This window comes from Myotis davidii, unplaced genomic scaffold (assembly GCF_000327345.1).
Source record: "Myotis davidii unplaced genomic scaffold, ASM32734v1 scaffold1693, whole genome shotgun sequence".
NCBI classification, from domain to species: domain Eukaryota; kingdom Metazoa; phylum Chordata; class Mammalia; order Chiroptera; family Vespertilionidae; genus Myotis; species Myotis davidii.
The window spans coordinates 901,480-918,155 of NW_006284386.1; the positions used below are offsets into that span (position 1 = coordinate 901,480).

Here is a 16,676-nt window from a genome sequence, read left to right on the forward strand (position 1 = left end):
CCTGCATATCAGATATTTACATTACGATTCATAACAGTAGCAACATTACAGTTATGAAGTAGCAATGAAAATAATTTTATGGTTGGGTCACAACATGAGGAACTGTATTTAAAGGGCCAGAAGGTTGAGAACCACTGTGGTAAGAGATCAACCAGAGGACTTGTATGCATGCATATGAGCAAAACCAATGGACACAGACGGGGGAGGGGGAGGACATGTACTGGGGGTGTGGATGGTCAGGGAGATGTCGATGGGGGGAAAAGAGACTTATGTAATACTTTAAACAACAATTTAAATTTTTTAAAAAAGCATGTGCTCTGGAGCCAGACACCCTAGTGTCTAATCTGGGCTTTGCTACCTATTCACTTTGTGATCCTGAGCAAGTTATGTAACCTCTGTGAGCCTCAGTTTACTCATCTATAAAATAGGAATACTACTACTCCCTCTCATGGAATTGTTGTGAGGTTTAAAAATGAGGTGATATATGTAAAATATTTAGAACATTGGCACATGACTTAGAAATGCTATTTTTTGTATTTTATTTTTATGATGTCTACAAGACATCTAGTTAGGCCATTAGACATGTAGGTTTGAATAGAGAGAGATATGAGCTGGACTTTAAATCTGGGGAATCAGTAGAATCTAGTGGATGTTAAAGCTACAAGTCAATTAAGGACATTCATGAGGAAAATAAAATATATATGTATATGAATATATATATGAGTATATACAAAAATGATAATAGAAAAAGACCAAGGACAGAACTTAGAGAACAAAATACCCAAGAAGAGAAACAACATGAAGAAGATAAAGAGTAATTAAAGGTAGTTAAAGAACAAGGAGAGAATGGTGCCTGAAAAGCCAAAGGCAGAAAAATTTTCAAGGAGGGAGGGGATCAATAGTGCCAAGTGATCAGGATTGGAAATAGGCCATTGGATTTTGAAATTAGAAGATCACTGTTGACCTTTTCGTGAACTGTGAAAAAGCTGAGCTGTGAAAGGTAATTTAGGAAACAGAGAAAACAAGTATCGGTGATTCTTTTAGAGATTTAAACTATAAAATGTAAAAGGAAGATGAGAGGCTAGTTCAAAGGTAAGTAGGATCAAAAGAAGGTGTTGTAGTATGAGGGAAACTTGAGAATGCTACTGAGCTGAAGGGAAGTCAATGAAGAGAGAGTATATGAATGTATGTGATTTACTGTCTTATCTATGTTTTGAAGTACTGAAGATAATGAAAATGCTACTCAGATATAAAAGTTCACTTTAAAGATGAGCTAGAAAACTTCTGTGAGAAGTGAGTAATCTGTTTTAAAACACAAAAAAAGAAAAAAGGTATATAGTTGTGATTTAAAAATATAATTAGTCCTGTATTTTAACAGAATTACTTCCTAAGACTTTAATAACATTTTGAGAAGTCTCTGGATACTACCAAAATAGAAAAGTCATTCTGTTAAAATACAACACTAACTATATTTTTTAAACAACAAATTTAAACTTACTTTTCATTCTGCATTCTGAATGTATTTTTGAGCTTTTAGATAATATTTTTTCATTCACATGAAATAGTCCAAATAAATAAACCCACAATTCTGGGAGAGTAATAGGCTCTGTATATAACAAAATTATTAATTTCTGTAGCTCATTAGAATAGGAAATTATAATTTTTTTGATTTGCAGGTGTTTGCATCTGTAGCAAGTATTCAACAATTTCTTGAATACCTAACAAGATGTCTATAATTCTTCAATATGTTTACTTGTTAACAACTTGCCATTTTATCAGTCCATTCAGCCCAGCTTCCTGAAGACTGGAAAATGTCATTCCCTTCTCATCATTTTGGGTGAACTACTCTATGACAGAGGTGTCATTTTAAAGGTCAAACAATTCAATATATTAATGTTGACATCACAAAGATCTGGCTTCAAATCAAAGCTCTACCCCTCAACAGCTATGCAATTTTGAGTGAGCTATGTAACGAAAACATTCACTATATCTAAAACACCTAATTACTCCTAAACAAGCTTTGCAAGACCAGTACACACGCCTATATATGACTGACAGTCAAAGACATTTAGCTGGGTAAGCCAAAGGAACAAGGACAAAGATTTCAAGAAATCATCTAACAAGACAGTTTTCATACTTTTCAGTAGAGATATTAAATTTTATTTAGACACATTTTATAATAAAAAGTGTATTGTAAAAACAAAAAACTGAGCCCAGCTGGTGTGGCTCAATGGGTGAGCATGGACCTAAGAACCAGGAGGTCATGGTAGGATTCCCAGTCAGGGCACATGCCTGGGCTGTGGGCTCAATCCCCAGTAAGGGCGTGCAGGAGGCAGCTGATCAATGATTGTTTCTCAGATGTTTCTATCACTCCCTCCCTCTCTGAAATAAATAAAAATATAATTTAAAAAGAAGAAAAAAAATAACTGGAAGTAAATATCCCAATTATTTTAAAAAAATGTAATATCCTGGACATAAATGGCACACCATAACAGAATATCCAAACTGCTCATTATAGTTGGAGCAGAACTAACAATGAACAAATTTCCTTAAATATCTGAAGAGTGATTATAGCTTTGTAACACTACAGTATTCTCCTTGGACAAGCCAATTCATCTATCTGCTATAGCTTCAAATGCTGGTGAAAAAAAGAACCAACAATTGATAATAAGAGAAAAAAGAGAAAAAGAAAATGCTTACTTTATATCAGGTAAGACATTTTAATATTTAAACACTTACTGCTAAATAATAGTACCTACATAGCTGGGTTGTTGTAAGAATTAAATCAGATAATACACATAAATTGTTTAGCCCCGGATCTCACACTATAAGTATGGTTAATAAATATGCATTCTCACCAGTCAAGAACAAAGTTATCATTCATAAAATAGGTCATTTCCTGAAATTATCTAAGAAAAGATACCAAGTTTTGTCATTTTCTAAAGAAAACATTTAGGCTGGGTCTATACAGGTTGTCAGGTAAACACTGTCCTAAGAGTTGCAATTCAATCACCACGATTCTGGTGAGTCAGACTTCCGAATGCTGGGTATGGCACAAAGAGAGATGCACTTTGTTTTTTTAAATTTCTAGAAGCCCACAGACATCGTTAACCCTTTTTAAGACAATGACATTGGCTGGATTGTTTGTGCTGTTGTCCTGATTATTGCTAAGGCTTTAATTTCTGCAGTTTATTGCATTAATTACTAAATTTCTACCCAAATATTAATGATAATCCTAATCATCATATTTGTAATAATCCAAAGTACTTTTTCTAATTTTAAGCCATTTGTTATTCTCACAGACAAAACTTCTAGTTTTTCTGAACAACCAAGCAACAGGAAGAATTTCATTTTTATGTTCCATTCAATTTAAGTGTTAGCACAAATGGCATCACACAAAATGAGTCCTCTATAATTCTAGAAGCAATTTAAGACAAAACTAGACTCACCTGTAATTGCAAAGCTTCATGATTTTCTAGCCCTTCCACGATTGGTGAAAATCGTTCTCTGTTATATCTTTCTGCGGCTGTAGTTATAGCCCCTAAAAGTTTCTCTAGGCTAGAGAGAAAAAAACAGAAAATGAATGAAACGTATCTCACACCCACATTGTGAATATGCGGTTTTCTCGATCAGATTTCCCTGCTTTCTTTTTGGTGCTTGATCAGTAGATAGATCACCACAATTAAATAATTGTGTTTCTATCTGCATATTTCAACACATCAAATATTGATAACATTAAATAATTTTAGGGCATCAGCAAGAAAATTCAATTTAAAAATCTTGAGGATATTTTTTTTTTCCTGGGTGACAGTTTTCAAAAGATACTTAACTGATAAACACTGAAATTTAAAATTTCAGGTTTTGATATTTTGTGTAACAGATATTAATTAATATCTCTGCAACCCCAAACGGTACCGACAAATATTAAGTTTATTCAAGTGTAATCTGACTGTAATTGTATTTATTTATTTATTTTGAATTTTTATAAGATCTCAAATGCTCTCCCGAATGAAATTTTATAATAAAGTGCTAGAAAGAGTAAAAAATCTTAAAAAGGACTTAAAAACATTAACATTCTTTGAAAATGGAATAAACAATGCCTGAAAGAGAATGCCTAGGCAATTAGAGAAGTATCTATAATCACCTAGCACAAGGAACTCAGTTACCTGAACAAATTAATAAAGACTATCTCTTGTACAGCGTCTGAATCAAATTCAATTCTATGTATTATACTACCCTTATAAAATTATATCTGAAATTATATTTAAAGCATATCAAATATAGCAGGGTAGGGTGTATTATATGAATTAACTACTGAAGCCTCAGTTTTGCATATGTTACCTCATTTATAGTTTGTTCTCACTGAGATAAGATTTAATGCCATATAGTAATATCTTTGTTTGTTTGTCTTTTGGTTTCTAAGGACACATTAGCCAGCGCTAACCAACATCTCATTTTATTCTAGCAGGTATGAAAAAGTCAACACATTAGAATATTCCTAACTCTTTGCATAGCCCTGTTCAGATTCAAATGGAAATTACTGCTGGCTCGCAAAGTGTGAGGAAACATTTTAGTTCATGTCCTTAGCAGGTATTTCATTATTTATCACAATTGTTTCTTATTAACTAGACATATTAATGACATTAAATTTGAAATTTTGCTTCTGATTCAATATTATTTCCATAAGAAGAAATGATCTAATGCAGGGTCAGCAACGGCTTGCTGAAACTGGCACTTTTACCACAGACTTTCTAAAAAATTACCCAGACGTTCTGTTCTTTCTTTTTAACAGATTAGTTTATTTCATTCTATGGATGATTGCTTTATCTTTTCACTTACCATAGGCAGGTAAAATACTTCTATAAAATAATAGTACAAAATAAAAGAATCTAGTTAATTTAATTACTTCAAGTAGCCCAATTTTGTGATGTGCACGTGTGGGGGGGGGAGGGATAGGGGTGGGCGTGTGTGTGTGTGTAAGTGTATGTGTGTGTATAGCCAAAATTACTCTGATTATTATCCTATATTTCTAGTAATTGCTTTACCGTCAGCAAGACAAAATTCTATTCATTCACTTTGAATCCAACTTTGAAGAATTCCCCATTAGGATTCTATCTCTTTAAACCTATTTTTCAAAGAATCAAACAGAGCTAAAATGTAACTAGATAAGATAAAAATGCTACTAATTTTTTCCTAAAATTTCACATTATTTTTATGCAAGTTATCTAAAGAAACAGCATACAAGTAGGACTTATTAATTTCTCAAGTGTCATTTTTATGCAATTAATATAACATAGCAATACTTACATGTTATCTTCTCCGACAATGCAAATAGCAGAAAGTATTTTTACTATTTCAGTCATCATGTTGGGTTGTTTGGGGTCAATAGCTCTTGCCAATAGTAAAAGACTTCTTTCATCTCCTAGAATCCTTTGCAATCCAAACTTAAGAAAAAAAGAACTTTCATTCACAATGTCTTTGGAACATATATTTAATTTAAAAAATACAACTTACAATGATTTTCTAAAAACCCATACCTCCACAATAAGGTTCTACCTAATTATATGAACGTTCTTTAACAAGCAGTTATTTGTCTTTGTTTTTTATTTGAAATGACTGCATCTTGGAGTTTTTAGCCCTTGATCAGATACGATCTCCATTAGCCTGTCTAAAATTCTATAAAGATCTGGGAGAAATATGGGAACAATCAGTATTTCTTCAACAAAGAAGAACATGTAAAGCACATACTGATATGATTTTCTAAAGTAATTCCACTTATGTCACTGGGTCTCCCTGGAGATATCTGCAATTCATGGTTAAATTCTCCAATATGTTTGTATAAAACATTAAGTTGAACAAAAATGGTGAAATGTTGAAAAGCTCTCTCTATGCTATATTCCAAGTAAAGCAAGAAGCCTTTGTACAGATTGTCCTAGACCAGTGATGGCGAACCTTTTGAGCTCGGCGTGTCAGCATTTTGAAAAACCCTAACTTAGCTCTGGTGCCGTGTCACATATAGAAATTTTTGGATATTTGCAACCATAGTAAAGCAAAGATTTATATTTTTGATATTTATTTTATATATTTAAATGCCATTTAACAAAAAAAAAAATCAACCAAAAAATGAGTTCGCATGTCACCTCTGACACGCGTGTCATAGGTTCGCCATCACTGTCCTGTACCTTCTCTGTTATCCTCCCCCTTCAGACAGCTGTGCTGCATTCTGAAAGCTATGAACACAGAGAAATGGCACCTGGATTTCAATACGTGTCACATTCAACTGGGCAGAGAAGACACCCCTTTCATTTATTTTCCAGTCCTGAGTACGTGTGCGCAAGTGCGCATTATAAAAATGAATAGGTATAGACATTTTAAAGAAAGCCCAAAATGTAGGTTTTCACTACATTAAGGTAATATATTCTTTGATCTTTGTCCCACAAAGTATTTCTCAGATTTCTGATGAAACAGGTTTGTTTTTTTTATAGTCTAATGGTGAAATCTGACAACATTTCATCAGAGTAAAATGGCCATTTCAAGCTAACCTTTAGTTAAGTACCAAGCATATGAAGACTTTCATGGTTACTAATTTAACTTCTAAAAGAATTCATGGGGAAATAACTGAAGCTCTTAAATGTAACTTTAGCAGAGGTCAAAATAAATAAGGAAATAAAAGAAAAAACATAAAAGGAAATGGAAGAGACAAAATATAAAAGCAGCAAAGAAAACAGAAGGAATATGTATGCATAAAGGTGGCCAGTGGATAATAAATAGTAAAAAAAAAAAAAAAAGTGAAAAACACAGGTGTAAAACTGACAGATGATTACCACATAATTACCAAACTAAAATAACAACTTTAAAAATCATACTGAGAGTGAAATCATTTAAATTTTCAGCTGAAGGACTTGTATGCATGCATATAAGCATAACCAATAGACATAAGACACTGGGGGATAGGGAAGCCGGGAAAATGTCAAGAAGGGGAAAAAAGGAGACATATATAATACTCTTTGTAATACTTCAAGCAATAGAACAAAATTTTTTTTAAAAAGTATGATAAAAAAATAGATCCAAAGACAAAGAAGCATTGAACTGACTGTCAAATCTCAGAGGGAAAGCAGGGGAGGGTAGGAGAAGGGGGTACAGATCAATGTCTTTGAGTGGCATTATTTTATCGTTTGACATATATGCTGTGTGCAGCAGTCCTCATAGTTGTGACTGTCCTAATCAATGAACTTGCAGATCAACCAATGAACTTGCATGCATGTAAGCATAACCAATAGACACAGACAATAGGAGGGTGAAGGCTTGTGGTGGGGGATGGGGAGAAAAGGGGGACATATGTAATATTTTCAACAATAAAGATTTAAAAAAAGAAAAAAATCATACTGAGAGTGAAATCATTTAAATTTTCAAATTTACATTTATTGTTTAAAAGTATTTTATAATATGTAGGGATATACTGATAATAAAAATGAAGGTATGAGTAATAATGAAAAAACATAAATCTAAACCTCAGAGCAATATTACAGCAAAGGAAGTTAAGAAGAAATTGATAGCTTTTTATGATCCTATTCTGACATGCACTGTATAAGGAAGAATAATTTTTGAAGTAGGTAATATAAACTCCTTAGGGCCAACAAATTTGATGTTTAAGTCATTTCAGATGAAACTTTGATTCTTTGATTAAGACAACTTATTTCAACACAAAGTGGACTTATCACTATATATTTTTATTTTGAATGCATACTTTCGCCTATTATTTCATATGCCTATAAATATCCACCATGTATTCATGTTCTGAGCCTCTATGTGCAAGATATTAACATGCCCTATCTTAACCTTAGTTTAGAACAATCTAAGTCAAATCATTATGTTTGTATGGAAAATACAATAATTAATTAATAATACTACAAGAATAAACACTGTGTTTTGCACATTCACAACTGTAAGCCTACTTTTGCCCCACCCTGTATATACACACTTACATGTAATCCCATATAATTAAGAAAGCCTTTGAAGATTACTTAGACTATCTTATTGCACTGGTTATTAATAGCTATATTTCACATTTGGCAAGCTTTTTTATCGTTATAATTATTCATGTCTATTAATATTTGAGATTCTTAAAACACCATCTAAAGGAAATTAAGTAATTAGTAAATTAAGCAGTGGTATTTTACTTATGGAAATATAAAGCAAATCATTTCTAAGACAGTAACAAAATAGTTTATAGAAAAAAATAATTTTAAGGAACTCAACATTTGCAACAGCATGAATGGACCTGGAGAGCATTATGCTAAGTGAAATAAGCCAGTTGGAGAAAGACAAGTATCACATGATCTCACTCATATGTGGAATCTAAGAACAAAATAAACTGATGAACAAAATAGATCCAGAGACATGGAACCATGGAACAGACTGACAAATCTCAGAGGGAAGGTGTGGGTGGGAGTTGGGGGAGGGGGGTGAGATTAAACCGGGAACATATATGCATAGCCCATGGATACAGGCAATAGGGAGAAAGACAAGTATCACATGATCTCACTCATATGTGGAATCTAAGAACAAAATAAACTGATGAACAAAATAGATCCAGAGACATGGAACCATGGAACAGACTGACAAATCTCAGAGGGAAGGTGTGGGTGGGAGTTGGGGGAGGGGGGTGAGATTAAACCGGGAACATATATGCATAGCCCATGGATACAGGCAATAGTGTGGTGATCGCTTGGAAGGGGTGGTGAAGGGTAGAGGAGATCAATGGGGGGAAAAACAAATGGACATCTGTGATACTTTCAACAATAAAGATAAATTTAAAAAAAAAAACAACAACTTTAACTTCATAACCTTAGCACAGACTACTTTTAGAAAAAAAAAAAAACCCTTGTATGGATTATTTCACTGAGTCCCACATAATGCAAGAAAACCCCACACTATTTTCCAGAAATGTCTTTTACGTATGTTAACTGACATTAATTGAACATAAAAGAAAAAGAAATCTTAACCTTATAATGTTCTTAGCAAATAAGTCAAACCATGGCTTTGAATTTTGCTTTTCAAAGGAATAAAAACACTAAGAAAATTCTATTCAATATTTGACATCTAAATTTTTCTCCACTATAAAAGAAAAAAAGGCATTATCTAATTTGGGAATAAGACTTACGTGTTTGCATGATTATAAAAACTTACCAATAAATATTTTGTGAAGGAAAATACATTTTAAATACTATTTAAATAAACCATGGTGATTTGCATCAGAAAGACCTTTCTGTAAACTGAATAAGCACAAACTATTGTGTATGTTTCATACTTTCATACTGTTGAGTAAGTTCTCACCCTTTGTGACAGAGGCAGAAATAAACACTTACCTTATTATTCATAAATGCTTTGAGGCACTGAATAAGTTTATGCTGATTCTTCTTGTCAATATTTTCTTGCCTGAATAAAAGAAAAGAAAAACCTATTATACTGTGCCTAAACATTTCCCCTTCGGTGATTTTTTCATGTTTATTCTTACTGTTTCTTGTCCAGAAGCTTTTCCAGCACATCCAGTAAGAGTCCAAGACCTTCATGGCCAAAGTTGTTAACCCAGCTAGGAAATAAACAAACAAAAAAATGCATAAATCAGTTTGTATATTGAAAACATGAAGTATCTACAATGAAATTTTGATTTTCAAATATGATAATCCTATCTTTATATTGCTCATCATTCTTTCTCCTACTCCTACTGCTTCAAGCATCCTCTGTGAGGATGACTCAAGATCTTTACCTCAATGTCACAATTCTCTTCACATTTTAGATTGCCCACTCCACAGCCCTGCCTTGGTTGTTTCTCCAGCAACAAATACTTAAACCTAAACTTATAAGCCGAATTTATCTTCCTCTGTGCCCCTGCTTCCCAAAATCAACTCCTCTTCCATTCTTCCATGTTGTTAACTATACCACTATACTTTTAATCATTCAGACTTGAAATACTTGCATAATCTGTGACCCCCTCATCAATATTTTTAAAATATATTTTTATTGATTTCAGAGATGATGGGAGTGGGAGAGACAGAAACATCAATGATGAGAGAGTATCATTGATCAGCTGCCTCCTGCACACCCCCTTTTGGGGATCGAGCCCGCAACCCGAGCACGTGCCCCCCACCGGAATCGAACTCGGGACCTTCCAGTCTACAGTCCAATAATTTATCCACCGAGCCAATCCAGCTAGGGCCCCTCATCAATATTTATTGAGTGCATATATGTTGTGCCAGCATGTTCTATTTAGGTGATAGATATATAACAGGCATCAAAAGTAAGCCCTCACCCTCATATAGGTTACTGTCTCAAAGAGGGAGACAGATGATAACCAGATAAACATATAATAAAATGTCACTTCTTTGGTGCAATGAACAAAAATAAACATTACTAAATGGAACAGGAGTGGTCAGGGACAAATTCTCCATAAGGTGGCATTTGTGTAGAGCCTTGAAGAAAATAGGGACTTTCCCAGGAGGGGGAATAAGTGCAACTGGGTACTGAGGTGGTAGCTACTGTACTTGGAAATTCCAGGAGCTGTGAGGAAACCTGAGTGGCTAGAGCTGAATAACAGGGCCTGCGTGAGCAGCAGGAGATGAAGTCCCATGTGTGCTAGAAGGCTGGAGATTAATCAGGTAGAGTTTCCTTTGACATATTATCCAGTCCTGAATATGCTACTTCTAGAAGGTCTCCCACACATGCGCTGGCCCTCCTTTCCATTGTCTCTGCTAACATTCTAGTGTAGCCCTAGTCACCTTAACAAGCCAGGAACCTCCCAACCAGGTTCTCTGCAGCTTCATTTGTTCTTTTATTCATTTTACAAAATACCACACTTGATTGAACTTAACTAGTCTTTTGTCCAAAGTTTTCCTGTGGACTACCTAACACATTTCAAATCCTGACTCTGATCTAGCATCAACCGACCTTTACAGCCTCGGGCCTTATACCACATGTTCTAGTGAAAGTCAGACACTGTCCTTCCTGGAGTCCTCCCTGCACTTCCCTGCATTTCTTAATTTATGTTTCTTTCCATAAGGCAACCCCAACTCCATCTCTCCAAATCCTTCAGGGCTCAAGTTGACTGTCAATTCCTCCATTAGTGTTTTTCCCCATAAGCTTTCCATCCAAATAGGAGTTACTGTTCCTTTGAACACCCATGTATCTTTATTTCTTATTGTTTTATTATGCCGTTCTTGTCACACATGTCTTACAAACCTTTCTGTATTAAAAATTCTGTTAAGACAGTTATATTATCTCATTTATCTTTCTGTCTTCAATAATACTTAGCAGGCTAGCTTATATGTAGTCAACACTAAGTAAATATTTGCTAATTCAAATTTAAATAAACTTACTGACTTGTGTGATTAAGACAATCAGTAGTCTCATATTGCCCAAGAACTTCACAAATGTAAGTTAATATATAGCAGACTCCTATAAAGCAAAAATTAAAATCTATACATATTTAAACAATGACTATATTTCTATTTCAGTCTTTACATTTCATGTCTTCTAAGGTAAAGCTTATCAACAAAATAGCTAAATTTCTAAGAAAATATCAGTAAGAATCGTTTTTAAAAAATAGCTCAAATATTCAAAACCAATCACATCCACAATATCATTTTAAACAAATTCTGCTTTAATTTTCACAGTGGAAATGAAAAAAATCAATATGGCATTGTAATGATCATTGGCAGCAAGCTACTATTCAATTGAGGCATGTAATCAACCAGTACAATGAGCAATTTTCTCTAAAGACTCTTGATAATCAGCTGGGCAGTGGTGGAAGGATAAAAGGACACCAGCTCTAAGCATAATAAATTATATTTAATCCATCAGAGAGAAATCAGCAGATATCATTACAGTACAACATACCCTACAGCAATCTCAAAATAATAGTTCTGACCAAATTTCAGATCTCCTTTGGCATTTGGGAAGGATAAAATGATCTCTGAATTCCTCACATTTAACGCATACAAATTATTTTTAAGATTCTAAATTTTACTCGTACTCTTTTTACACCTAGTACTATTAATATTATTAGGGTGATTTCTTCCTGGGGCTAGGAAATTGTTTGATACAAGGGCATGATTTATATCTGTTCACTTGAAATCAGTCACCCAACCTACACACCCCGGACTGCTTCAAATTGAGCAGTTTATGGTACTTTGATTTCATTTAGTGCAAATTACTATTGGTCTGGAAAAATCAGGACACAATCACAAAACTTAAGTGTGAGGAGGTGGGCCTATTTGTAACAAACTAAGCCATGAAAAGTCTTAACCAAGAATACCTTAGGCCAATGGGCAGTGGAGACCTAGTAAGAATCCTCAGAACTTTACAGAGAATAGGAGTCCAAAAGGAGTCTGTTGCTAAGGGGATAAAACGATAATGATGCAGCATGAGAAGGATAAAAGAAAGGGGGCAATTAGACATCCCTTTTTTTACCTTTTTCTCTTGCCAGCATCATTTCTCTGCTTTTAGGCACTGGACACTTTGTGGCCTCTAGCCAAACACTATTTTCTCCCACTCTCTCCCTCTCCCCATGACTCATAAGCAGTTTAAAAACAAAATGCTGCCCTAACCGGTTTGGCTCAGTGGATGGAGCGTCGGCCTGCGGACTGAAGGGTCCCAGGTTCGCTTCCGGTCAAGGGCATGTACCTTGGCTGTCTATCCCTCTCCCTTCCTCTCTGTAAAAAATCAATATAAAATATATTTTGAAAAAAATGCTGGCTGTGATAGTTAAGCAGGAATTTTGACACTGTAACACAAGAAGCATAAATCAGTGGTTCTCAAGGTGTGTGTCCCAAACCAGTAGCATCAATATCATCTAGGAACTCATTAGAAATGCAAATTCTTGGACCCCAACCTAGACCTATGGAATGAGTAACTCTGAGGGTGGGGCCTAGCAGTGTGGGTTTTAACTGCTCCAGGTGATTCTGACGCTTGCTCAGGTTTGGGAACCAGTGATATAGAAACATGGTTCGCTAACAAGTAGAAGAGCCTTTCTCAGGAAGCACTGAGGCTCAAAACTCAAGATTGCTTTAGACACCCTGCCAACCATACTGAACACTCCCACTGCCACAGGACAGAGATACAGAATCCAGTCAAAGCAAGTATATTTGGTATATTTTACAGAGCATGCAAGTTCCAGCTCTGAGTTATTCAGTACTAATTGGAATATCTAAAAATATAAAAATAGGGCTCTAGATTGTTTTGCTCAGTGGATAGAGCATTGGCCTGCAGACTGAAGGATCCCAGGTTTGATTCCAGTCAAGGGCACATGCCTGGGTTGCTGGCTCGATCTCCAATAGGGGGCATGCAGGAGGCAGCCAATCAATGATTTTTCTCTCATCATTGATGTTTCTCTCCCTCTCCCTTCCTCTCTGAAATCAATAAAAAAAAGAAAATACAATTGATGACTTGATTTAAAATCTGATTCCAAGACTGCAAATAAGGACAGATAAACACAAATTTAAGGACAGATAAACACAAATTTTCTATTATATCTCAACTCTGAAACAAGAAATTGCAATTTATCACAGTCCCTAAATTTATAAGAGGCATAGAAGCAGCCAGGGATGATGAAAAACCAAACAGAAGAAAAAATGGGGAAGGAGATTGATCTCTCATAATTTTCATAACCACTCTAAAACACAAGTTGTTTTTTTCTAATATATGATTTACATACAGAAAAATTCATCATTTTGACAAAGGTATAGTCATGCAATCTCCAACACAAACAAGATATGCAACATTTCCATCACTTCAAAATATTTTCTCTTTTTTTCTTCGCAGTCAATCCCTTTTCCCTACTCCCAGGTCCCTGGCAACCACCTATCTGATTTGTGTCCCTATAGTTTTGCTGTTTCAATAATATCTTTAGAAATGGAATCACACAATGTGCAGGATTCTGTGTCTGGCTTCTTTAACTCGGCATAAATGTTATTATATTCAACAATTAGGTGCATGGATCAGCAGTCTACTCCTTTTTTGGTTATGCCACAATTTATTTTATACATTCATCAGTTGATGAGCATCTAAACTGTTTCCAGGTTTTGGTGATGATGAATAAAGCTACTACAAATATTAACATGTAAGTTTTTTGTGTAAGCATATGTTTTCACTTGCTTGGGAAAATAATTAGGAGTTGAATTGCTGGCTCTTATGGTAAATGTATGCTTAACTTTTTTACAAAGCTACTTTCCAAAGTGGAATTCCTTCAGCAAAGTGTAACAGTTCCAATTGCTCCAAATCCTTCCAGGCACTTCATACTGTCAATCTTTTCAACTTCAGCCATTCTGAACACTATTTTCAGACACGGAAACTGAGAAGCAAAGTAGTCAAGTAATTTGCCAAACATCACTCAACAAGTATGATTTCTAGGACTCAAACCCAGATCTGACTCAAAAGCTCATGCTTATTTGAAACATACCATTAAAAATTAATAACAGGACCAGTGTACAATTTTCTAAAACAATATCTGGCTAATTGCTCCACCAATAACTCACTGAAGAAGAATCACTGCTTGTTCAGAACCGCATTGAACTTGTAACTATGTCTATGTCTAGACACACAATATATGGTTTGTATTATTGGACAGTTTACTTCATTCATTTAGGTGTGATAAGTACCTCTCAATCCCTGTTTCTATTATATTTAAAGCCCTAGCTTCATAAGAAATCTACCAAATAATGTTAAGAAAAGATATCTGGAAACTCCAACTAAAACTTCCAATCAAGGTTTAGGTAAGACAGCTTATTAGAATAGAGCCAGAATAGAGCTTATGCTTTTTTTAAAAAAAAAAATAGGCTGTATAATCCACAGTTTCATTTTTAGGTATTAACATACTGGTGATTTTATGCCATCATGTTACCGAAGTTAAACAGTTGCCTTGCCTGGCCAGTGTGGATCAGTGGTTGAGCACTGACCCATGAACTAGGAGGTCATGGTTCAATTACCTAGTTTGCCAGGCTCGGTCCCCATTAGGGGATATGCTGGAGGCAGCTGATCTATGATTCTCTTTCATTGATGTTCCTATCTCTCTTTCCTCCCTCTCCCTTCCTCTCTGAAATCAATAAAAATAAAAAAGATTCTATTAAAAAAATTTTAATGAGGTGTCTTGACATGATACATATGCATGGTGATATTTGTAGCCATCACTTGTCAGGAGACCAAGTGGAATAAATAAGCCACCGAAACAAAACAAATACAAAGATCAGTCAGGATGATTAATGTATGAGTGAACAAGAAGCCACAGTTAGAACTGAAGACTGAAAAAGAAGCCAAGAAGATGATCTAGGGAATAAGAGGAACTGACCCACAATGAGATAGTGTTTCTGAACTTAGGTATAAATGGCTTAGGTATATCAGGCAGTCCAACATTTGTTACATTGCTAAAGAAGTTAAAAATTAAAGACCTTTCCCAAGTTTACTCAAAGGTCACAAAAATATCACTCCATCCATCAATGAAATATGCTGTGAGGCCACACAGTGGCGTAGTTAAGTGCATGTGCTTTAGAAGAAGACAGATCCAGGTTCCAATCCCATCTCTACCATAGTCAACCTGTGTTATTTTTTATCAGTTACTTAAACTCTCTAAGCTCATTTTCTCATCTTCAAAATAGGGATGAGAATAGTACATATACCCCATAAGGTCTTTGTGACTACTAAATAAAATAATGCTTGTAAAATAGCACAGTGAAGCTTGCATTAAAATATTTGTGAAAATATTAAAAATAAAAAATGTAAATGTTCTTTTAATCTTCTAGTCCAAAATTCAGTATGAAATTTAGGCATAAAGACTACTTTTTAATAATATTAACATTTATCATTCATTTATTAAAAAGTATTTTAATTATTAATATGAAATATGCATTAGAATCTAAATAGATGCTAGATAATTTGTATGTCTGGTACTCATATTACCTTTTGTGTTTTCTTTAACTTTGTATATATTTATTTTCCACTATTTTAGCACTTGCCAATTGACATTGGAACCCTATATTATAAAAGGCCAATATGCAAATTGACCAAATGGTGGAACAACTGGTCGTTATGAAATGCACTGACCACCAGTGGGCAGATACTCAACACAGGAGCTGCCCCCTGCTGGTCAGTGTGCTCCCACAGGGAGAGTGCCACTCAGCCAGAAGCCCTGAATAGGGCTCAAGGCTAGCGAGTGCAGCTGCGGTGGCAGGAGTCTCTCCGCCTCACAGCAGCACTAAGGACATCCAACTGACAGCTTACCAGTAAGCCCCCAAGAGCTCCCAGATTGCCAGAAGGCTCAGGCTGGGCTGAGGGACCCCTCCCTCCGAGTGCACAAATTTTGTGCACTGGGCCTCTAGCAGATATAGAAGTTACAATGGGGGAAGGCTGTACAGGGAGAGAGTCTATTGATAGCTTATGACTAATCTTCACAAAAAATAATATCAAAATTATATAAAACTAGAGGCCCGGTGCATGAAATTCATGCACAGAGGGGGGAGTTCCCTCAGGCCAGTCTGCACCTTCTCTAATTGGGGACCCCTTGGGGGATGTCTGACAGTTGGACATCCCTCTCACAATCTGGGACTCTTGGCTCCTAACTGCTTGCCTGCCTGCCTGCCTGATTGTCCCTTAACCGCTCCTCTGGTGGCCTGATTGACACCTAACTA

The 16,676-nt window shown here is 35.2% G+C and overlaps 1 protein-coding gene across 1 annotated transcript in view; it reads right to left on the bottom strand.

Moving 5' to 3' along the window:
• Window positions 1-16,676, bottom strand: part of DIAPH2 (diaphanous related formin 2) — an 870,032-nt gene that overhangs the window by 688,279 nt on the left and 165,077 nt on the right. The window contains exons 7-10 of the mRNA XM_015571867.1: window positions 9,518-9,592; window positions 9,369-9,438; window positions 5,308-5,444; window positions 3,450-3,558 (exon numbers count right to left, since the gene is read on the bottom strand). Coding sequence (XP_015427353.1) covers window positions 3,450-3,558; window positions 5,308-5,444; window positions 9,369-9,438; window positions 9,518-9,592 — 391 coding nt within the window. The remainder of the gene's footprint in view (window positions 1-3,449; window positions 3,559-5,307; window positions 5,445-9,368; window positions 9,439-9,517; window positions 9,593-16,676) is intronic.